The sequence below is a fragment of the Grammomys surdaster genome, unplaced genomic scaffold, assembly GCF_004785775.1.
Source record: "Grammomys surdaster isolate TR1022 unplaced genomic scaffold, NIH_TR_1.0 125688, whole genome shotgun sequence".
Lineage (NCBI taxonomy): Eukaryota > Metazoa > Chordata > Mammalia > Rodentia > Muridae > Grammomys > Grammomys surdaster.
In genome coordinates this window covers 593,096-608,462 of record NW_021620524.1, presented here as the reverse complement: position 1 = coordinate 608,462, position 15,367 = coordinate 593,096, and the positions used below count along the sequence as shown (strand labels likewise).

At 44.6% G+C, this 15,367-nt stretch overlaps 1 protein-coding gene across 1 annotated transcript in view; it reads left to right on the top strand.

Moving 5' to 3' along the window:
• The window catches only part of Foxk2 (forkhead box K2), a 56,348-nt gene extending 47,172 nt beyond the window's left edge, over nucleotides 1-9,176 (top strand). The window contains exon 11 of the mRNA XM_028787905.1: nucleotides 6,082-9,176. Within this exon, the coding sequence (XP_028643738.1) occupies nucleotides 6,082-6,278 (197 nt within the window). The 3' untranslated portion in view covers nucleotides 6,279-9,176. The remainder of the gene's footprint in view (nucleotides 1-6,081) is intronic.
• Nucleotides 9,177-15,367: the final 6,191 nt, after the last annotated feature.

The following is a 15,367-nucleotide window of genomic DNA, read 5'->3' as shown; positions in this document are numbered from 1 at the left end:
GTATGTTCTTTCTTTTAACAACTGGGGCTAAAGATATTGTTGAATGAAGAGCGCTTGCTCTTCCTCTAGAGGTTGTGAGTTCAGTTCCCAGCATTCATATCAGGTGGCTCACAACCACCTGTAACTCTAGCTCCAAGGGATCTGATGGCATCTTCTGGCCTCTGTAGGCACCTGCACACACACATTTTCACATACACAGATAGATTTACAAGCATGCACATAAATAAAAATAAATTTTAAAACGTTGTAAAGCTGCGTACAGTGCAGTCATGTGCCAGTGCACATGCATGGGAAGGTGAGCACGACTCTGGAGTCTCTTCTCCTTTTCCACCTTTACAGAGGTTTCTGGAATTGAGCTCTAGTGGCAGGTAGTTGAGCAGGACAGATGGCAACAGCCTTCATCTGCTCAGGCATCTCACCAGCCTTGGTAAGCTTCCAGTAGTAGTCACCAGTGCTGAGGAGACACCATTTCTCATGGGAAAGAACAGCAGAATAATACGTATGGTCATTAATTGTTGTCTGTTCTAATCCCAGTACAAATTTTACTGAATGAATTTTCAAATGAAAACCATTAGCAACTGAAACAGTTTTTTTTTTAACATTTTAACAGTGCAATGCAAAGATAGATTGATTTGATATTTAAATGCTGGGAATAATGGTAGAAAAATAATATTCCTCCCCCCTCCCCATAGTTAAAGGACCCTGTTACTTGATAGTAGGAAATCTTGTGTATACATTAAACTGCATTTCTTTCTTTGTTTGTTTGTTTTGGTTTTTTTGTTTTTGTTTTTGTTTTGAGACAGGGTTTCTCTGTGTAGCCTTGGCTGTTCTGGAACTCACTCTGTAGATCAGGCTGGCCTCGAACTCAGAAATCCGCCTGCCTCTGCCTCCCAAGTGCTGGGATTAAAGGCGTGCACCACCACTGCCCGGCTAAACTGCATTTCTTAATAAAGATTCGTGAGTCTGAGCCTAGACAATTCCCAAAGCCTTCGTTGACCTTACGTGGCATAAGCAGTACAGAGTGTTTATGTGTTCAACTCTCAGACTTCTGAGCCTCAGATTCACTGTATGTTTGATTTGGGGGGTGGGAAGGGAGAGGGTGGTCATTGTCTATTCAGAAACCTTGTATTGTTGCCATTTTGTCAGGGGGAGCTTCCATGTTCAGTGTTGTGACCCAGGGTGTAAGAAGGTGCATGTCAGAAGGCACATGGCAGAGAGAAGCGCTGTCCTCAGCCTTTTATAGACCGCCAGCGTAGCTCACGAACAGCTTGAGCTTGGAGTACTGGAATGGCTACTCTTACTTAAGCACCCTCAAATTTTTCTAAGGCTTTGCTGTGTAGTGGTGTTTTAACTTTGGAGGTTTTTGGTTTATAAATTGTTAGAAATTGAAGAAACTGGAAGTAGAGAATGCTGCTCTTGGTACTTACTCTTCTGAAGTCTCTTTGGAGCCCAAACCATGGAAAATCTCAGGGAAGGAGAACTGTGGCATATTCACAAAATTAATCAGCAAATAGAAACTAGTGGAGGAGCCCAAGCATCCTCATTAAACCTGCCTATGGAGCTCCCTCTGTTGTTGTTCTTGTTATTTTTAAAGATTAACCCTTGAAACTGGAGTTAGGTTTGGTTATAAGCTCACATGAGTGATAGGAACCAGACCTGGGTCCTTTGGAAATGGACCAGCACTCTGCAAGTGCTCTGCTCTTAAAGAGTCTGATTGTGGCTCTCCTGTAGCTCAGTCAGAGCTGGGGATCACTGGGGCTGGTGCTTCTTTACAAGAGTATTTTATGGCTGGGGTGCGGTTCTGTGACTGCACGCTTGTCTGTCGTGTTCCAGGGGTTTACTCTCAGCCTCCTAGGTAATTGCACTATAGTATGTAACACCATGCCTAGCTAGAGAAGCTGCAGGCCAAGCGAGAGACTTCCTCAAAATGAAAAGCGGAGAAAAGATGAGGGAAGACACCCAGTGATGCCCACACACGTGCATGCGCATCTACCTACATGTGAGCCCCTGCCCACTCTAATTCAGGTTGTTGTCTTGACAAACCTAACGTGCCCTCCTGGTACCAAAAGCTCCTACCCAAGGTCAGCACTTCCTTCCTGAGGGTAGCTGTGTCAATATTGACACTCATGACATTCATGTGGTGGGAAAGGCTAGGTGACTGGAGCCTGGGACTTGGCATCTTCTTAGGGGATATGAGGTTCTCAGCCCACCTTCTCATGGGTTTATGCTCAAGGTCAGGTCTGCACAGCCCTTACATGGATGGACCTACTCAGTTCATGGCCTTTCTCCCTCTTCCTCCCTCTCTGTGTGTATCTGCCTATATCTGTCATTCTTTTAGCAGTACTGTGGATTGGGTCCTTGGGGTGGTCCATCATATAAAGGTACTTGGCACCAAACCTGAGGACCTGGATTCAATTTCTAGAACTCATGGAAAGAGAGAACCGATTCCTACAAATTCTGACCTGTACACATACCATGGTACATAAATGATATAAAATTATATGTGATTAATTATAAATATAATTAATATATAAACAGACAATAAACAGTAAATGTCTTTTAAAGAATTTTAAAGAGGGCTGGAGAGATGGCTCAGAGGCTAAGAGCACTGACTATTCTTCCAGAGGTCCTGAGTTCAATTCCCAGCACCCACATGGTGGCTCACAACTATCTTTAATGGGATCCTGTGCCGCCATCTGGTGTATCTGAAGAGAGCAACAGTGTACTCATATACAGAAAATAAATAAATCTTAAAAAAAAAAATTAAACAAGAAAAGTGAATTTAAAAGAGTGCCTGGAATGGTGGCATGTACCTTAATCCAGTGTTTGGGAGCCAGAAGCAGATGCATCACAGAATCCTAAGCCAGTTTCTTCTAGTCTCAGTAAAATAGTACTGAGGACTGGACCCAGGCCTGGCCACATAGCTGAGCATTGTGGCACTGTGTATTGATGGCCATCTCATTTTTTGTGTATAGGTGTTTGCCTGCATGTACATCTGTGTGTCACTAGCCTACCTGGTACTTACAGAGGCAGAGGTGTTGAAGCTGGTGGAACTGGGATTACAAATAGTTAAGGGCTGCCATGTGGGTGCTGGGAACTGAACTGCACTCTTCTGGATCAGCAGCCAGTGAGAAATTCAGAGTTAGTTAGTTATAGTTAGTTAGTTAGTTAGTTAGTTATAGTTAGTTAGTTAGTTAGTTTGTTTGTTTTATGGTACTGGGGATTAAACCAATAACCTTGCACATGCCAGGCAAGAACTGAGCTCTATCATCATGCAACTTCTTTTTAAATTTTTTGACACAAGATCTGTGTAGCCCTGGCTGGCCTAGAACTCGCTATATAGACCAGTTGAATTTGAACTCAAAGAAATCTGTCTGACTCTGCTCTGGTTCCTGAGTGCTGGGGTTAAAGGTCCACACTCTAAGCCCGGTGTTTATGAGCATTTTAACATGAAGAACTAGAGTTCCCTGTGCTCCATTCTGTCCCTAAAGCCGTAGATGTCTCCATGAGGGTCACTCCATAAAGGCTGGCCCGGAGGTCTAGCACCTGGTATTTATGTCTACCAGAGCTCAGCTGTCAGAGCTCTAGCTACTTGTTGTCCAGCCTGTGTGCTCTATACTCCTCTAGGCTGTGCTTGTGCATCATTAGTCTGTCATGGTTCTCAGAATTACTAATTATAACTTAAGCCTTGTGAGTTAGGGAACTGACTGACTCCCCGTCAGGCCCCTGTCTTGGTCCATTTGTGTTACTGTAACAGTATCTTAACACTAGAGAGGTCATAATTAGTAAAAAAACTTACTGTCTCTTAAGGTTGTTGGCCTGGTCAATATCAAGGCACTATCTACTTTGAAAACCTTCCTGGTGTGGCAGAAGGCAGGGTTGCTTGTTATTTTATAATGCATGCAGTCCCTCATAATGGCTCTAATTTACTGTGAGAACAGTCTTGATGCTGAAGCCACCGCAGTGACACTGTGTCCTGAGTTGGTGCTCTGTCTACACTTCCCAGACACATGTATTTGAGGGTATATATCTTCTTCCAGTTAGATTTCTGTCGTCACAGGAGGAGGGCATGCAGTGAGGACTGCAGAGCAGCTCTTGTTTTCAGCAGTGCTCTCAGCTTCTTAGCCTTGGCCTGGGGGGGAGGCTCTCCTGCCTGTGTTTGTCACAGCTCAGAGCCGGCGGGCAGAACCTGTGTGGGAACCATCTGTAGCAGAAGTGCACAAACTGGAGCTGAGGAAGAATACCACAGCATGAGGCTGAGGAGTGAGATTTGAGTTTCCAGATAGGCTGGAGATAGCCTGTGCCTAAGGATGCCCAGGCCACTTTCTCAGGCCCTGAGCACTGTGTCCTGCACACTTTAGGAATGATTAGGCATAGCCATGCTCAGCGTCAGCCACATGGGGAGGAGCTGAAAAGGGTAGCTAGTGCCTTCTCCATAGCTGCTTGATGACATGATTGCCACTGACAGTTGGATATGCCCTTCCCAGATTTTAACATGTTTTCCCAAGTCCCCATGGCAGCTCACGCTGCATGTACAATGGAGTAAGGATTGACAGAGCTTGCCTTGCATGCACAAGACCCTGGGTTCTATCCCCCAGCCTTAAAGAAGTAATAAAAACAGGCTGAGTGTGAGACAAGAGCAGGGTCTCCTTCTCCTCCATGGGTGTGTTCATGCTGTGATTATGTCTACTGGTGCCTGTGAGTTACAGGGCTCTGCTCTAAAGAATGGAACTTGAAGGGGCCTTGTCTACTTGGGCTGGAGGACAGGATTCTTTCCCTTTGTACGCAGTGAGGTGGTGTGAAGCAGCCAGTGTGTTCTTTCTGGGTTGTTCAGCTTGAGCCTTGTTCCCCTGGGACGTGATGACTTACATATATCAGGAATACCACCACCTGTGACAGGATAGCTTAAGCTTGAAAGAACAGTAGCAACCTCCCATTGGCACCTGTATTCTGGAGCTATCTAGAGAAACAACCAGCATGGCTTAATGTACGTGAATGTATGCAGTTAGGAGAAAAGAGACCTTGCAGGTTGTGGTGGCACGTGCTGGTAATACATGCAGGAGGATCACAACTTGAGAAAAATAGACCCAAAGTACTCTGCTCACTGGGGTGTGACATACAGACTTTCTGGACAGAAGAGAGGATTGCTGCAGTAGAAGGGCTGAGTGGAAACAGGACTCTTCTTCACTGAGAGTCCTCAGTCTTGTTCCTCAGTTAATGTAGTGAGAGGCCCATCTAGGTTGGCAGGTAATTCACTTTGCTCGGTGTTTATCTTACAATAGCTTTGACAGAAACTCTCAGATTCATTGTGTTAATAGTTAGGCACCTAACTAGTTAATAGGTAATAGTGGTTCCCTCAGACAAACTGACATGCAAGACTGCCTACTGCCTCAGCTGGAAGTTAGCCTTTAGAATATCAGGGCTGGGTGTGCTGTTGCACCTTTTTAATTCTGGCACTCTGGAGGCGGGGGTGGGATGGGTCTCTATGAATTCCAAAGCCACATAGTGAGACTCAATTAAAAATTAAAAGGAAGGGGGTTGGTGAGATGTGGGTATCTATCTATCTCCTAGATGCTCCCCACCAAAAAAAAATTTATTGCATAGGGGGGCATGCACATGAAGGTCAAGAGAGTAACTTGTGGGTCAGCTTTTTCCTTTCACCATGTATGTTCTGAGTATAGAATTCAAGTTCTCAGGCTTGGGTGGCAAGTTCTAAGCTATCTTCCTAGTGTAAGCATGTCTTCTTTGTAGATGACATATGCTTTAGATAATGTCTTGAACAGTTGAGAAATGGCTCTCAAACCACCAGAACAGCCTTATTTCTTATTTGGAGGGAACAGTTCTCTATCTTCCCAGTGAACAGAAGCCTCCTTGCCATGGCAGTTTTGAGATCTACAGTGACTTGTGCTTTTTGTAGAAGCTACAGAGGTCTTCTCACTGATGGGAATTGGCTTCCTCTGCTTTCCTCTGCCCAGGAACCTCTGGCTTTGGCCCTGTAGGGCTCTCCCTGGGGTTCTGTGTAAGGCTCAGAGGGTGTGGTTTATGCAATAGCATGGGTTCTGATTCACTGTATCCCTTCAGCAGTGGCAAGTCCTCTCCATATGTTGGCCACCCATGCGTCAGCATCGGCATCCCTGCCCACAAAGCGCCAGAATGGTGACCAGGCAGAGCAGCCGGAGCTCAAGCGAGTTAAAGCAGAAGATGGCGAGAGCATCGTCATTGCCCTGAGTGTGGACGCACCACCAGCAGCTGTGAGAGAAAAGGCAGTCCAGAACTAGCTGCGGGAGACCTTTTCTTCAGACATCAACTTTGTGGTGCCAAAAGGAGATGCTGCCTCTCACTGAAGCAGGGAGCACATCCTCAGTGGGTAAAGGGCCCTGCGGTTAGACTTCACCTCTCAGCACTGAAACCATGAACCCAGGTGGCCTTAAAACTTCTTAATTTAAAGACATCTTACACTTGAACAGACCCACAGCAGCAACCCTGGTTCCAGAGGTGGTGTCTCCGACAGAGCACTCGCTGGGCTGTCGTCTGTGGGCTCAGCTTTTACTACAAGCAAGAACTCCAGGTCCCAAAGGACTGAGTCTCCTGTGAGGACCCAGCACCTGCTACAAGTGGATCTCGCTGGCTTTCCTTTAGGAGACAGAGCCACAGCCACCTGCTGCCCTCATGGGAACTGCTGGCTGTGGCTGAGAGACAAGACAGTATTTTGTTGTCCACATGTGGAATTAGAATACTTGGGGATGTCCTTTCTTTACTAAATAATGGGGTCTTTGACATTTCATATCACTCCATTTCTACTCTGGAAATTTTAGGTTCATTTGGGGGAAAGAGCGTCATTCTGTTTGTTTCTGTGGTTTGATTTTAGCCCGTGGGATGGTTTGCTCTAGTCTGTCCTGCCTGTGTTTGGGTGGCTCTTCTTTAGGACACCAACCTGCCCATTTCCGTTTAGAGCAGTTACCTGATGAATTTGACCTACCTTGTGCCATTGTAGAGGGTGGGTGGGCTGAGGCTGCATGGACCCATGAGGCCAGGGGGCATCGGGACAAGAGACTCTGGGAGCCTTCTAGCCTTCAGGCTGCACGTACCTGCTCTAACTTGCGGGTTTTGTTGTCTGTTTCTTTATGTAGACTTTGTCCTTGGCGTAATTTCCCACTCTAGTAAAACAAGTCTCCTACATATTGTGTATGCTTAAAGCAACAGATCCCTTCCTCCCTCCTTGGGAAACAGATCCGGGCCTATATCACGTCTTTTTAGACCAAGGTCATATATCTCTCCCAGAACCTGGGGAATCTTAGGGGTCAGCTCTGGCTTTTGACTGGTTATCTGCATGGCACACTCATAGCAAGAGCTGTTGGAGAGATGTTGCCAGTTAACTTGAGGGTCTTGGGAATAAGACCCTGTGGCCAAGTATCAAGCATACAGGCCATTTTTTGATTCTCAAGAGGTTTCTCTGGCTTTTCAGCAAGACGTCCCACACTAATCCTGGCTTATGTCACATAGTAAGTAAAACTAAGAGGGAAGGGTGACGGGAGGTGGGAGGCCAGCAGCCCAGCAGCCCAGCCCACACTCAGGATCACCGCTCACCTTTCCGGAGAATTCTGGACTTAGAACTGAGCAACAGGCAGAGGGTGTTAGCCTCATTGTGAGTTTTGTTTCCTAATGTCATCATCATAACGTTATTTATTTAAATGTAGTTATTTTGGTATTTAATTTTTTTTAAGAGAGGGGGGGAACCCTGTATTTTCCTGGTAGAATGAAATGGCTCAGAATGGTATATTTAGGCAATTTAAAACATTATTTACATAAAGACCAAATATGATAAGTCTGTTCTAAGTATTGCTTCACCCACAGTACAGAGCTGTCACAATGTTACTGCAGATGATGCGTGTTGATGTGGAGTCACTGCACACAGCTGGATTTCTATAACTCAGCCTCTTAAACAATAAAGGTGAGACATCATGTGAGTGAGAACGCATGTGCCCACAGCAGTCTGCCTCCTCCATCGTTTTGCAGGTAACCTCGGAATGTCTATTTCGTCTAGGTTTGCAGTATGCAGAGTACTTTAAAGAACTTTGGGTGTATTGTGTCCAGCATGTGTGTCCAGACTATGGGCCTCAGTTAACATGGTGCGCTGGCAGGAGGCCACCCTAGTCACGGGTGGGCTCAGGTACCACCAACTGGACACACTGTGTATCTTGGAGATGTGTATGTAGCATGATCGACCAGGACTTGTTCCCTATGTGAGTGAGGTCTGCAGACTCATTACCTCTGAGCCCCAAACAGACCTTAGGGGTCTGCAGGAGTTTCTTTTGGGGATCATAGAAAAAAAATTAAAGGTGGAAGGAGAATTTTCTTTTTCTTTAAGGCCACCTTCTCAGTCTCAAGTGAGTGAAGTGTGCCAATGAGTACACACTCATCTTTTCTCCTTGCTGCTGTATGGGCCTTGCTGCTGCTTTGGTACATAGGAATGTAAAGCTGCCAAGGAGAGGGCAGAAGCTGAACCATAGGTTAACTGAGTACTAAACCCAGGTTTTCTTCCCAGTGTTTAAGGCACTGCTTTAGTTTTATGTTCATCTGAGTTCCCAGAAGCCCCTCCTCACCCCAGAGCTGGGCTCATGTGCGTTAGCCCTCAACAGGTGTCTGATGTGGGGACATACGACACAGGTAGCTTGCAGCAGTCCCCAGGTCCTTTGCAGCACCACTGTTGAATGCTTAAGGAGTCTTTCTTTGACCTTTACCAAACTTCTGAGCTCCCTCAGGGACTAGATAACTTCAGCAGCATTGGCTTGAACCACACAGAACACAAAGGGAAACTCACCTGTGTCCTGGGTACGCTGCATTCCAGAATGTGTGTGGTATGACTTTGTATAGCTATCCCCACACTGCAGAATATGTTCACAGACAGCAGCTGGTCTCCGTAAACACCCCACCCCACTTCCTTGTCCTCTGCTGGGGGCCTGGTCACAGAGTAGCTGTAGGAGTTCAGAACTGGGTGGGGAGCATCAGGACTTGGGTTTTCTATGCTGTGTGATACAAGGAGAGAAGTGACAATCGTGAAGTCCAAGCATCTGCGGTTCCAGAGTAAGCAGAGTGCTGATCTGTGTGCAAAGATTTGGAATTTTTAAAAAGTACCAAGTTCCTGAAATTCAATAAAATATTTTTATTAATTTTAATTGAATACAGAGTATCATTGTCTTCTGATAAGCAGATACGTCTATCTTACCTTTTAGCCTGTGCTGGGGAGACTGGACCAAGAACACAGATGGGCAGCAGCACAGGCTCCCTCAGAGCTGAGGGCACAGGGTACAGTCAACTGTGTGGCATCTTACTGACATCCATTGTTAGAGTTAAGAAAAGTATTCTGTGTTGTGATTGTCTGTCCCCACACATCCAATGCTTGCCCTTCGACCTAGGGTAATGAAAAGGTGTACAGATGTAGAAGTTCCCTGTAACACTGAATTGCTATCTTCCAGCTGCTGTCCCAGGCCACCCACACAACCAATAATAAATATATGGAAATGGCAGGTTCGGGAGGCATGTCCAAAGCCAGGAGCACCTACAGCCCACAGTGCTGACCTATACAGGGGCAGCATCCTGAGAAAGCAAGCATCCCATATAGGCAACAGTAGGAACTGCTCACAGTGCTCCTGCAAGCAGTGGCATTGGGAACACTGAAGACACAGGGCAAGGAATTGGGAAGGTTAGTTGGTAAATGTTTGTCTTGCATGTGCAAATGCCATTTGATCCCACTGTATGTGTGGTAATCCTTTAATCCTAGTAGTCAGAAGGTAGAGGCGGGAGAATCAAATTCAAGGTCATCCTTGACTACACAGCAAGTTTGAAGCCAGTCTGAGCTACATAAGACCAGCTCTTAAAAGAGGAGAATGGGACACTGGCTGATGGGTAGCTCTGATTGTTTCCTGTTGCTTCTGTCTGTTAGGACCCCAAGTTGAGCCAGTTGTAGTGTATAGAGAGACTAAGATGGGAACCTTTTCACGAACAGAAAGAATGCCAAGGAGACAGAGTCTGGGGATACCGGCATGCAGAGGGAGTTAGAAATTCCCTGTAATACTGTGCCCCGTATTTGCAGACATCATGGCAAAATTGACCTGAAGGAACTGAATTGTCTGAGCAATGCTTGCAGGGTGTTACCCAAGTAGCTCAGAAAAGGTGGGAGAATGGGCAAACATGAAGTCTGCTCAGCAGTGGTGCTTGCCAAGGTAAAACTCACTAAGCAAATGGCCAAAGGAAGCTCAACCTAAAGAGAACGGCTGTCAACACCAGTGGGACCCAAATGTAGGTAAAACAGATGGCATTAGATTAAAATTAGCTATGCTTCCTGAAGCTGAGCAAATGCTCTTTAAATACATCAACAAGTCATAGATCTTAGACGTAAATTGTTCAGTGGATAGAGCATTTGGAAATGAAAATAAGCTTCAGGGACATATATGTCCCTTGGTTCCCTGCAAAAGGAGAAAGATGGAGTTAGCTTAAAAGAAAAGTGAGTGGATGTGCTTGGGCCCATGGGTAGAGGCTATGCTCATGTAGCTCCACACAAGACAACAGTTATCTTAGGTCCATGGAGGGAGGGGACACTGAGCAAAACTGGAGATTTTAAAGACCTAAAGAACAAGCAAAACAAGTTGTTCTTGGAAAGTAAGAGTTCTGTAGAGCTTCTTACACTTGCTAAGGAAGTCCTTGTTTATTCATCTAATGGATTATAATATAACATGTAAAGGCTGAGAATTTTAAACCTTCAGCAATGAAAAAATACTGAGCTATTTGAGCAAATAAACTAATTTTCTCATGTTTTAAAAAATGTCATCTTCTAATTTGCCTCCCTATTAAAGTCATTCAAAGAAAATTTGCAATTTGGCTTTCAGAATTGTCATTGTTAAATTAGAACATTAATGTTGATTAATGTTCCATGAAGGAAGCAGAGTTTTGAAGTAAAATTCACACTGGAAAGTTAGCTTTTTATACTCTACTGTTCATTAATAACACCTAGTAAACATAGCTGAAAGTCCACAAGTGGATTTTTATTTTTCCTTTAAACAATTCAGAAAAATGCAGGAAAGAAAGTAGGGAGGGAAACAAACTTCATATACAGTAGAAATGCCAGTGATTAGCGTTAAGTGGTCTAAAATACCAGTTAAAGAGGCAGGGCTGTCAGGGCTTACTGGTATTTCCCTAGTACATGCAAAGCCCCAGCTTCAATTTCTCGTGAATGTAAAAAAAAGGAGAGAGAAGAAAAAATGGATCAAAGGACATGACTTCTAGGTATGATGGAGAAGTTTCTGTAGAGAAGGAAGAGAGCACAGGTAGAAGTACGGACAGGGACATCTGGGAGAGTCCTGAATGGACATGACCAGGCTCGGCTGGGCTGGGTGGGGAGAGCGGGAAGAAGGGGGAGAGGGAACCAGGTCCTGCAGCCAGGAGGCCAAAGACATAAAAGGGAAAATAACCAGAATGTCTGGATTAAATAGGGAAAAACAGTCGGGGTGGGGGGGAGAGGGGGGAATAGCAGCCCAGCCCAGCCCTAGCCTCTGGGCTGAAGAGTTCAGAATAGAGGGAAATAGGCACCTTAGCCCTTTGTTCCAGGTTTGAAACTTAAGACCTAACACTACAAAAATTAAATTTTTTTTAGATCTGGGATATAATTCAGTGACAGAGTCCCTTCCTAGAATGCAAAGGGCCCTGGGTTAAATTCCCAGCACAAAAATGTCAAAAACTGCAGATAATTTGGTTGTTGGGTGGTTTGTGACCCTTGTACAGAAAGCCAGTGAGTGTGATGCCAGCTGAGCCATAGGGCTGGACTTTCTTGGCAAGATGGCTCAGCAAGTAAAGGGGATTCCTGCCCAATCACCAAGACCACATGGTGGAAAGAAGAGAACTCCTGCAAGTTGTCCTTTAACCATCACACATGCCAAACATGGTCTGACTTGAATTTTTAAAAAAACAAAACAAAACAAAACAAAAAACCTCTAACCTGTTTGTAGGTTAAATGAGGGTGGCCCACTGGGTCATTGAATGTTTGGTCCGCAGATGTTGGAACTGAGTGGCAAAGATTAGGAGATGCATAACTGGGTGTAGACCCTGAGTTGTCCCTCCAGCTCCTTGTACCTCTTGCATATGGATGTGAGCACTCAGCTGCTGCTCCAGTGCCATGCCCGCTGCCATGCTCCCCCGTGACAGTCATGAGCTCAAACCCTCCATAAACTGTAAGCCTCCCATAAACTATTTTGTATGTTTGCTTTTCCAGAGGACTGAGGTTCAATTCCTAACACCGTCATGGTGGCTAACAACAACCTGTAACGCCAATGCCAGGAGGTCTGATGCCCTCTTCTGAACTCTGCAGGCACTGTTCACAAATGCAAATACATATAGGAAGACAAAATACATTAAATCTTTTTAAAAAGGAAATAAAAACACATTAAATCTTTTAAAAAAGAAAATAGATATAATCATTTTTATTAGATATTTTATTTTATTTACATTCCAAATGTTACCCCCTTTCCCAGTTTTCCCTCTGGAAACCCCCTATTCCATCCTCCCTCCCTGATATAATCATTTCTGTAAGCACAAAAAAATTGGACAAAGTTCAGTATTCCTAGTGGCATGCATGTGCCCTTGAGGCCTCCAATCCTCAGTGTACCCCAGTTTCCTTCCATGCTACCTGATCCCTAGAAGTGGAGTTACATACAGCTGTGATCTGCCATGTGGGTGCTGGGGATTGAACTTGGGTCCCCTGTTAGAGCAGCCAGTGCTCTTAACTGTGAGCCATCACTCCAGCCTGAGTCAGTTGTTTTCTATAGAGTAGTGCTTTGGGTTAGCAGGAAAACAATGAAGTGATAAATGACAACTGGGGTTTTTTGTTTTTATTTTTGTTTTTGTTTGTTTGAGACTGGCTAGCCATTTACTTCCTCAAGATTACAAGTGTCTACTATGCCTGTAATCCTTTGTACCACACTAGGACTTGAACTCAGTATCTTGTGTGTGTGTGTGTCTGTGTGTGTGTGTGTGTGTGCTAGCCATTCAACCAACTGAACTCCACCTGTAGCCCCAAGTGAGCCCAGCTTAAGCTAGAGACCAAGAGCCTGTCTCAAAAGACCAGTTGGCTACGGGAGGAAGGCGGGCATGGTGGTGCACACCTGTAGTTCAGCACTGAGGAGTTAAAGGCAGGAGAATCGGTTATTGAAGGTCAACCTGTGCTACATGAGACAATGAGCCAGAACAGTAAAAAATCGAAAGCTATACAGTTAAGAAATAAACACCTAAATCTATTTAATGCAAAGTCTTATAAAACAGGCACAGAAAGCGATAAGCACTTAAAAGTCACAGATGACTAACATACATGTTCAGACAATCCAATCTATTTACACATGAAGATCTTATTCTTCAAAGATTGGAAATGGGCTGGGCTAAGAGCAGAGCCTGTGATCCCAGGAAAGGCAAGAGGGAATACTGGCTTTGAGGCTGGACTGCATAGGAAGGCTGCTTCAATAAAGGTTTTAGAAATGTGCCTGCCATAGTCTGATCCTTGAGGTTTAAACAAGTGAGTGAGCACGGATGCTAAGAGCTCCTCTGGAGCCCTCTTGGTGCAAATGCCTTCAATTCTATCAATTCCAGCACTCCATAGGCAGAGGCTGAAGGTTCTCAGTTGGATATCAGCTTAGTCTACACAGCAAGTTCCAGGACAGCTTGCCATAAATAATAAAAACAAACAGATGTGTAAATAATGTATAAATAAGAACTGAAAACCTCCTGACCCAGCAATTACAGATCCTTTATTATACTAATAAAAAAAAATAGCCAAGTTTTTAAGTCTTTGTGCACAAGTATTCCCATCTTAACATTGGTCGTGCTAGCAAAAAGTGCAAGTATCTTTGCAGTCGCAGTATTTCTAACGTTAGAACTTGTTTTCTTTTTTTCAAGCAGCATTTGGAATGTGAAGGCTCAAGGAATTCATGGCCGTCTTTAGTCACATAATAATTTAAGCCCAACCTGGACTACATAAGACCATGTTCTCAAAAAAAAAACCAACTAGACAAACATTTCTAAAAAAAAAAAACTAAAAAAATCAGCACCTAATTATCTCTCATATCTTCTTACATCAAAGTCTAGGGTCTTTTCTGGTGGTGGAAGTATGGGACAATTCTACACTATTCCATTTCTCTGTTTCTAGTTCGAAGGACCTTCATGTAGCCAGGCATGGTTTAATTGCAGCACTCAGGAGGCAGAGTAGGGTGGATCTCTTGAGTTTGAAGCTAGCCTCATCTACATAGTGAGTTCCAGGACAGCAAGAGTTACACAGAAAACCTGTCTTTAAAAAAAAAAAATCCCTGCTTTTTTTTTTTTTTAACTATTAAGTACTTTCCAATCCATCTTGAAGAGAAAAAAAACTGGCAGAACATCAGTTCCAAAATGTAGAAGTCCATCAAATGTCTCTTACAGGCAACCGTAAGAGATTAACTGTACTATGGACCATGACTATGACCACCAGGCTATAAACCATGCTTCCACTTACAGGCATCCTTTGCCTGCAGAAAGAAAACATTAAACAAGAACCTTTGCTCCCACAGTGATGTTGGCCAAAAGGGCAGGAGGAATGACCAAAGATACACACAGGGCCAGTGTCATATATGGTGAGGTTCACTCAACCACGTAAGCCTGTGGTTTCTGAGAAAGTTGAATGAAGGGGAATGACTTGGCAGTTGCAGGGGAAAAAAGTGATATTTTATCTTGCAAGGCAGAGAATAAACTGCAGTTTTCGAATATCCATGGGGAAAATAGCTAATCAGGAGCTCCTGGAATCCCTGGGAGGGCATTCACAGTTGTGTCCCTTTTTGGGTCAGGCCCATACAGCAGCGGATGTTTGAAAACACTGTCTGCTGATCCCTGAAAACCTATAGAGCCCGGTAGTCCACTATTTTTTGCCTTTACTCAGAGACAAGCTCAAATCTGGGGAGCAGGCAGTTCTAGGATCTCCTTTTAACACTTTGCCACCCACAGGGAACAACGTGCACTCACTGTCCCTACAGAAGGAGTAGGAGCCTGAAAGACCCCCTGCAAGGTATGTCAAAGCTAATACCAACTTCAGATGTTGAAGGAGCCCCACCTCCAACCCCTCAGTTCTGAAGCACCAATTCACATCGTGGGAAGACCCACTCTTCTATACGGATTCTCTTAGCGTACCTTCAGGAACACAAGCTAGAAATAACACCACCTGCCCCCCAAAATTGCAAAATATTACACAAACCAGTGACACCAGCCGACGTCTATAGATGACTGTGTCTGTCTTATTATCTTCTAGCAGGGCAGCACGCTGACACCTATGAAACCAGGGAGCACAACACTTGTATAG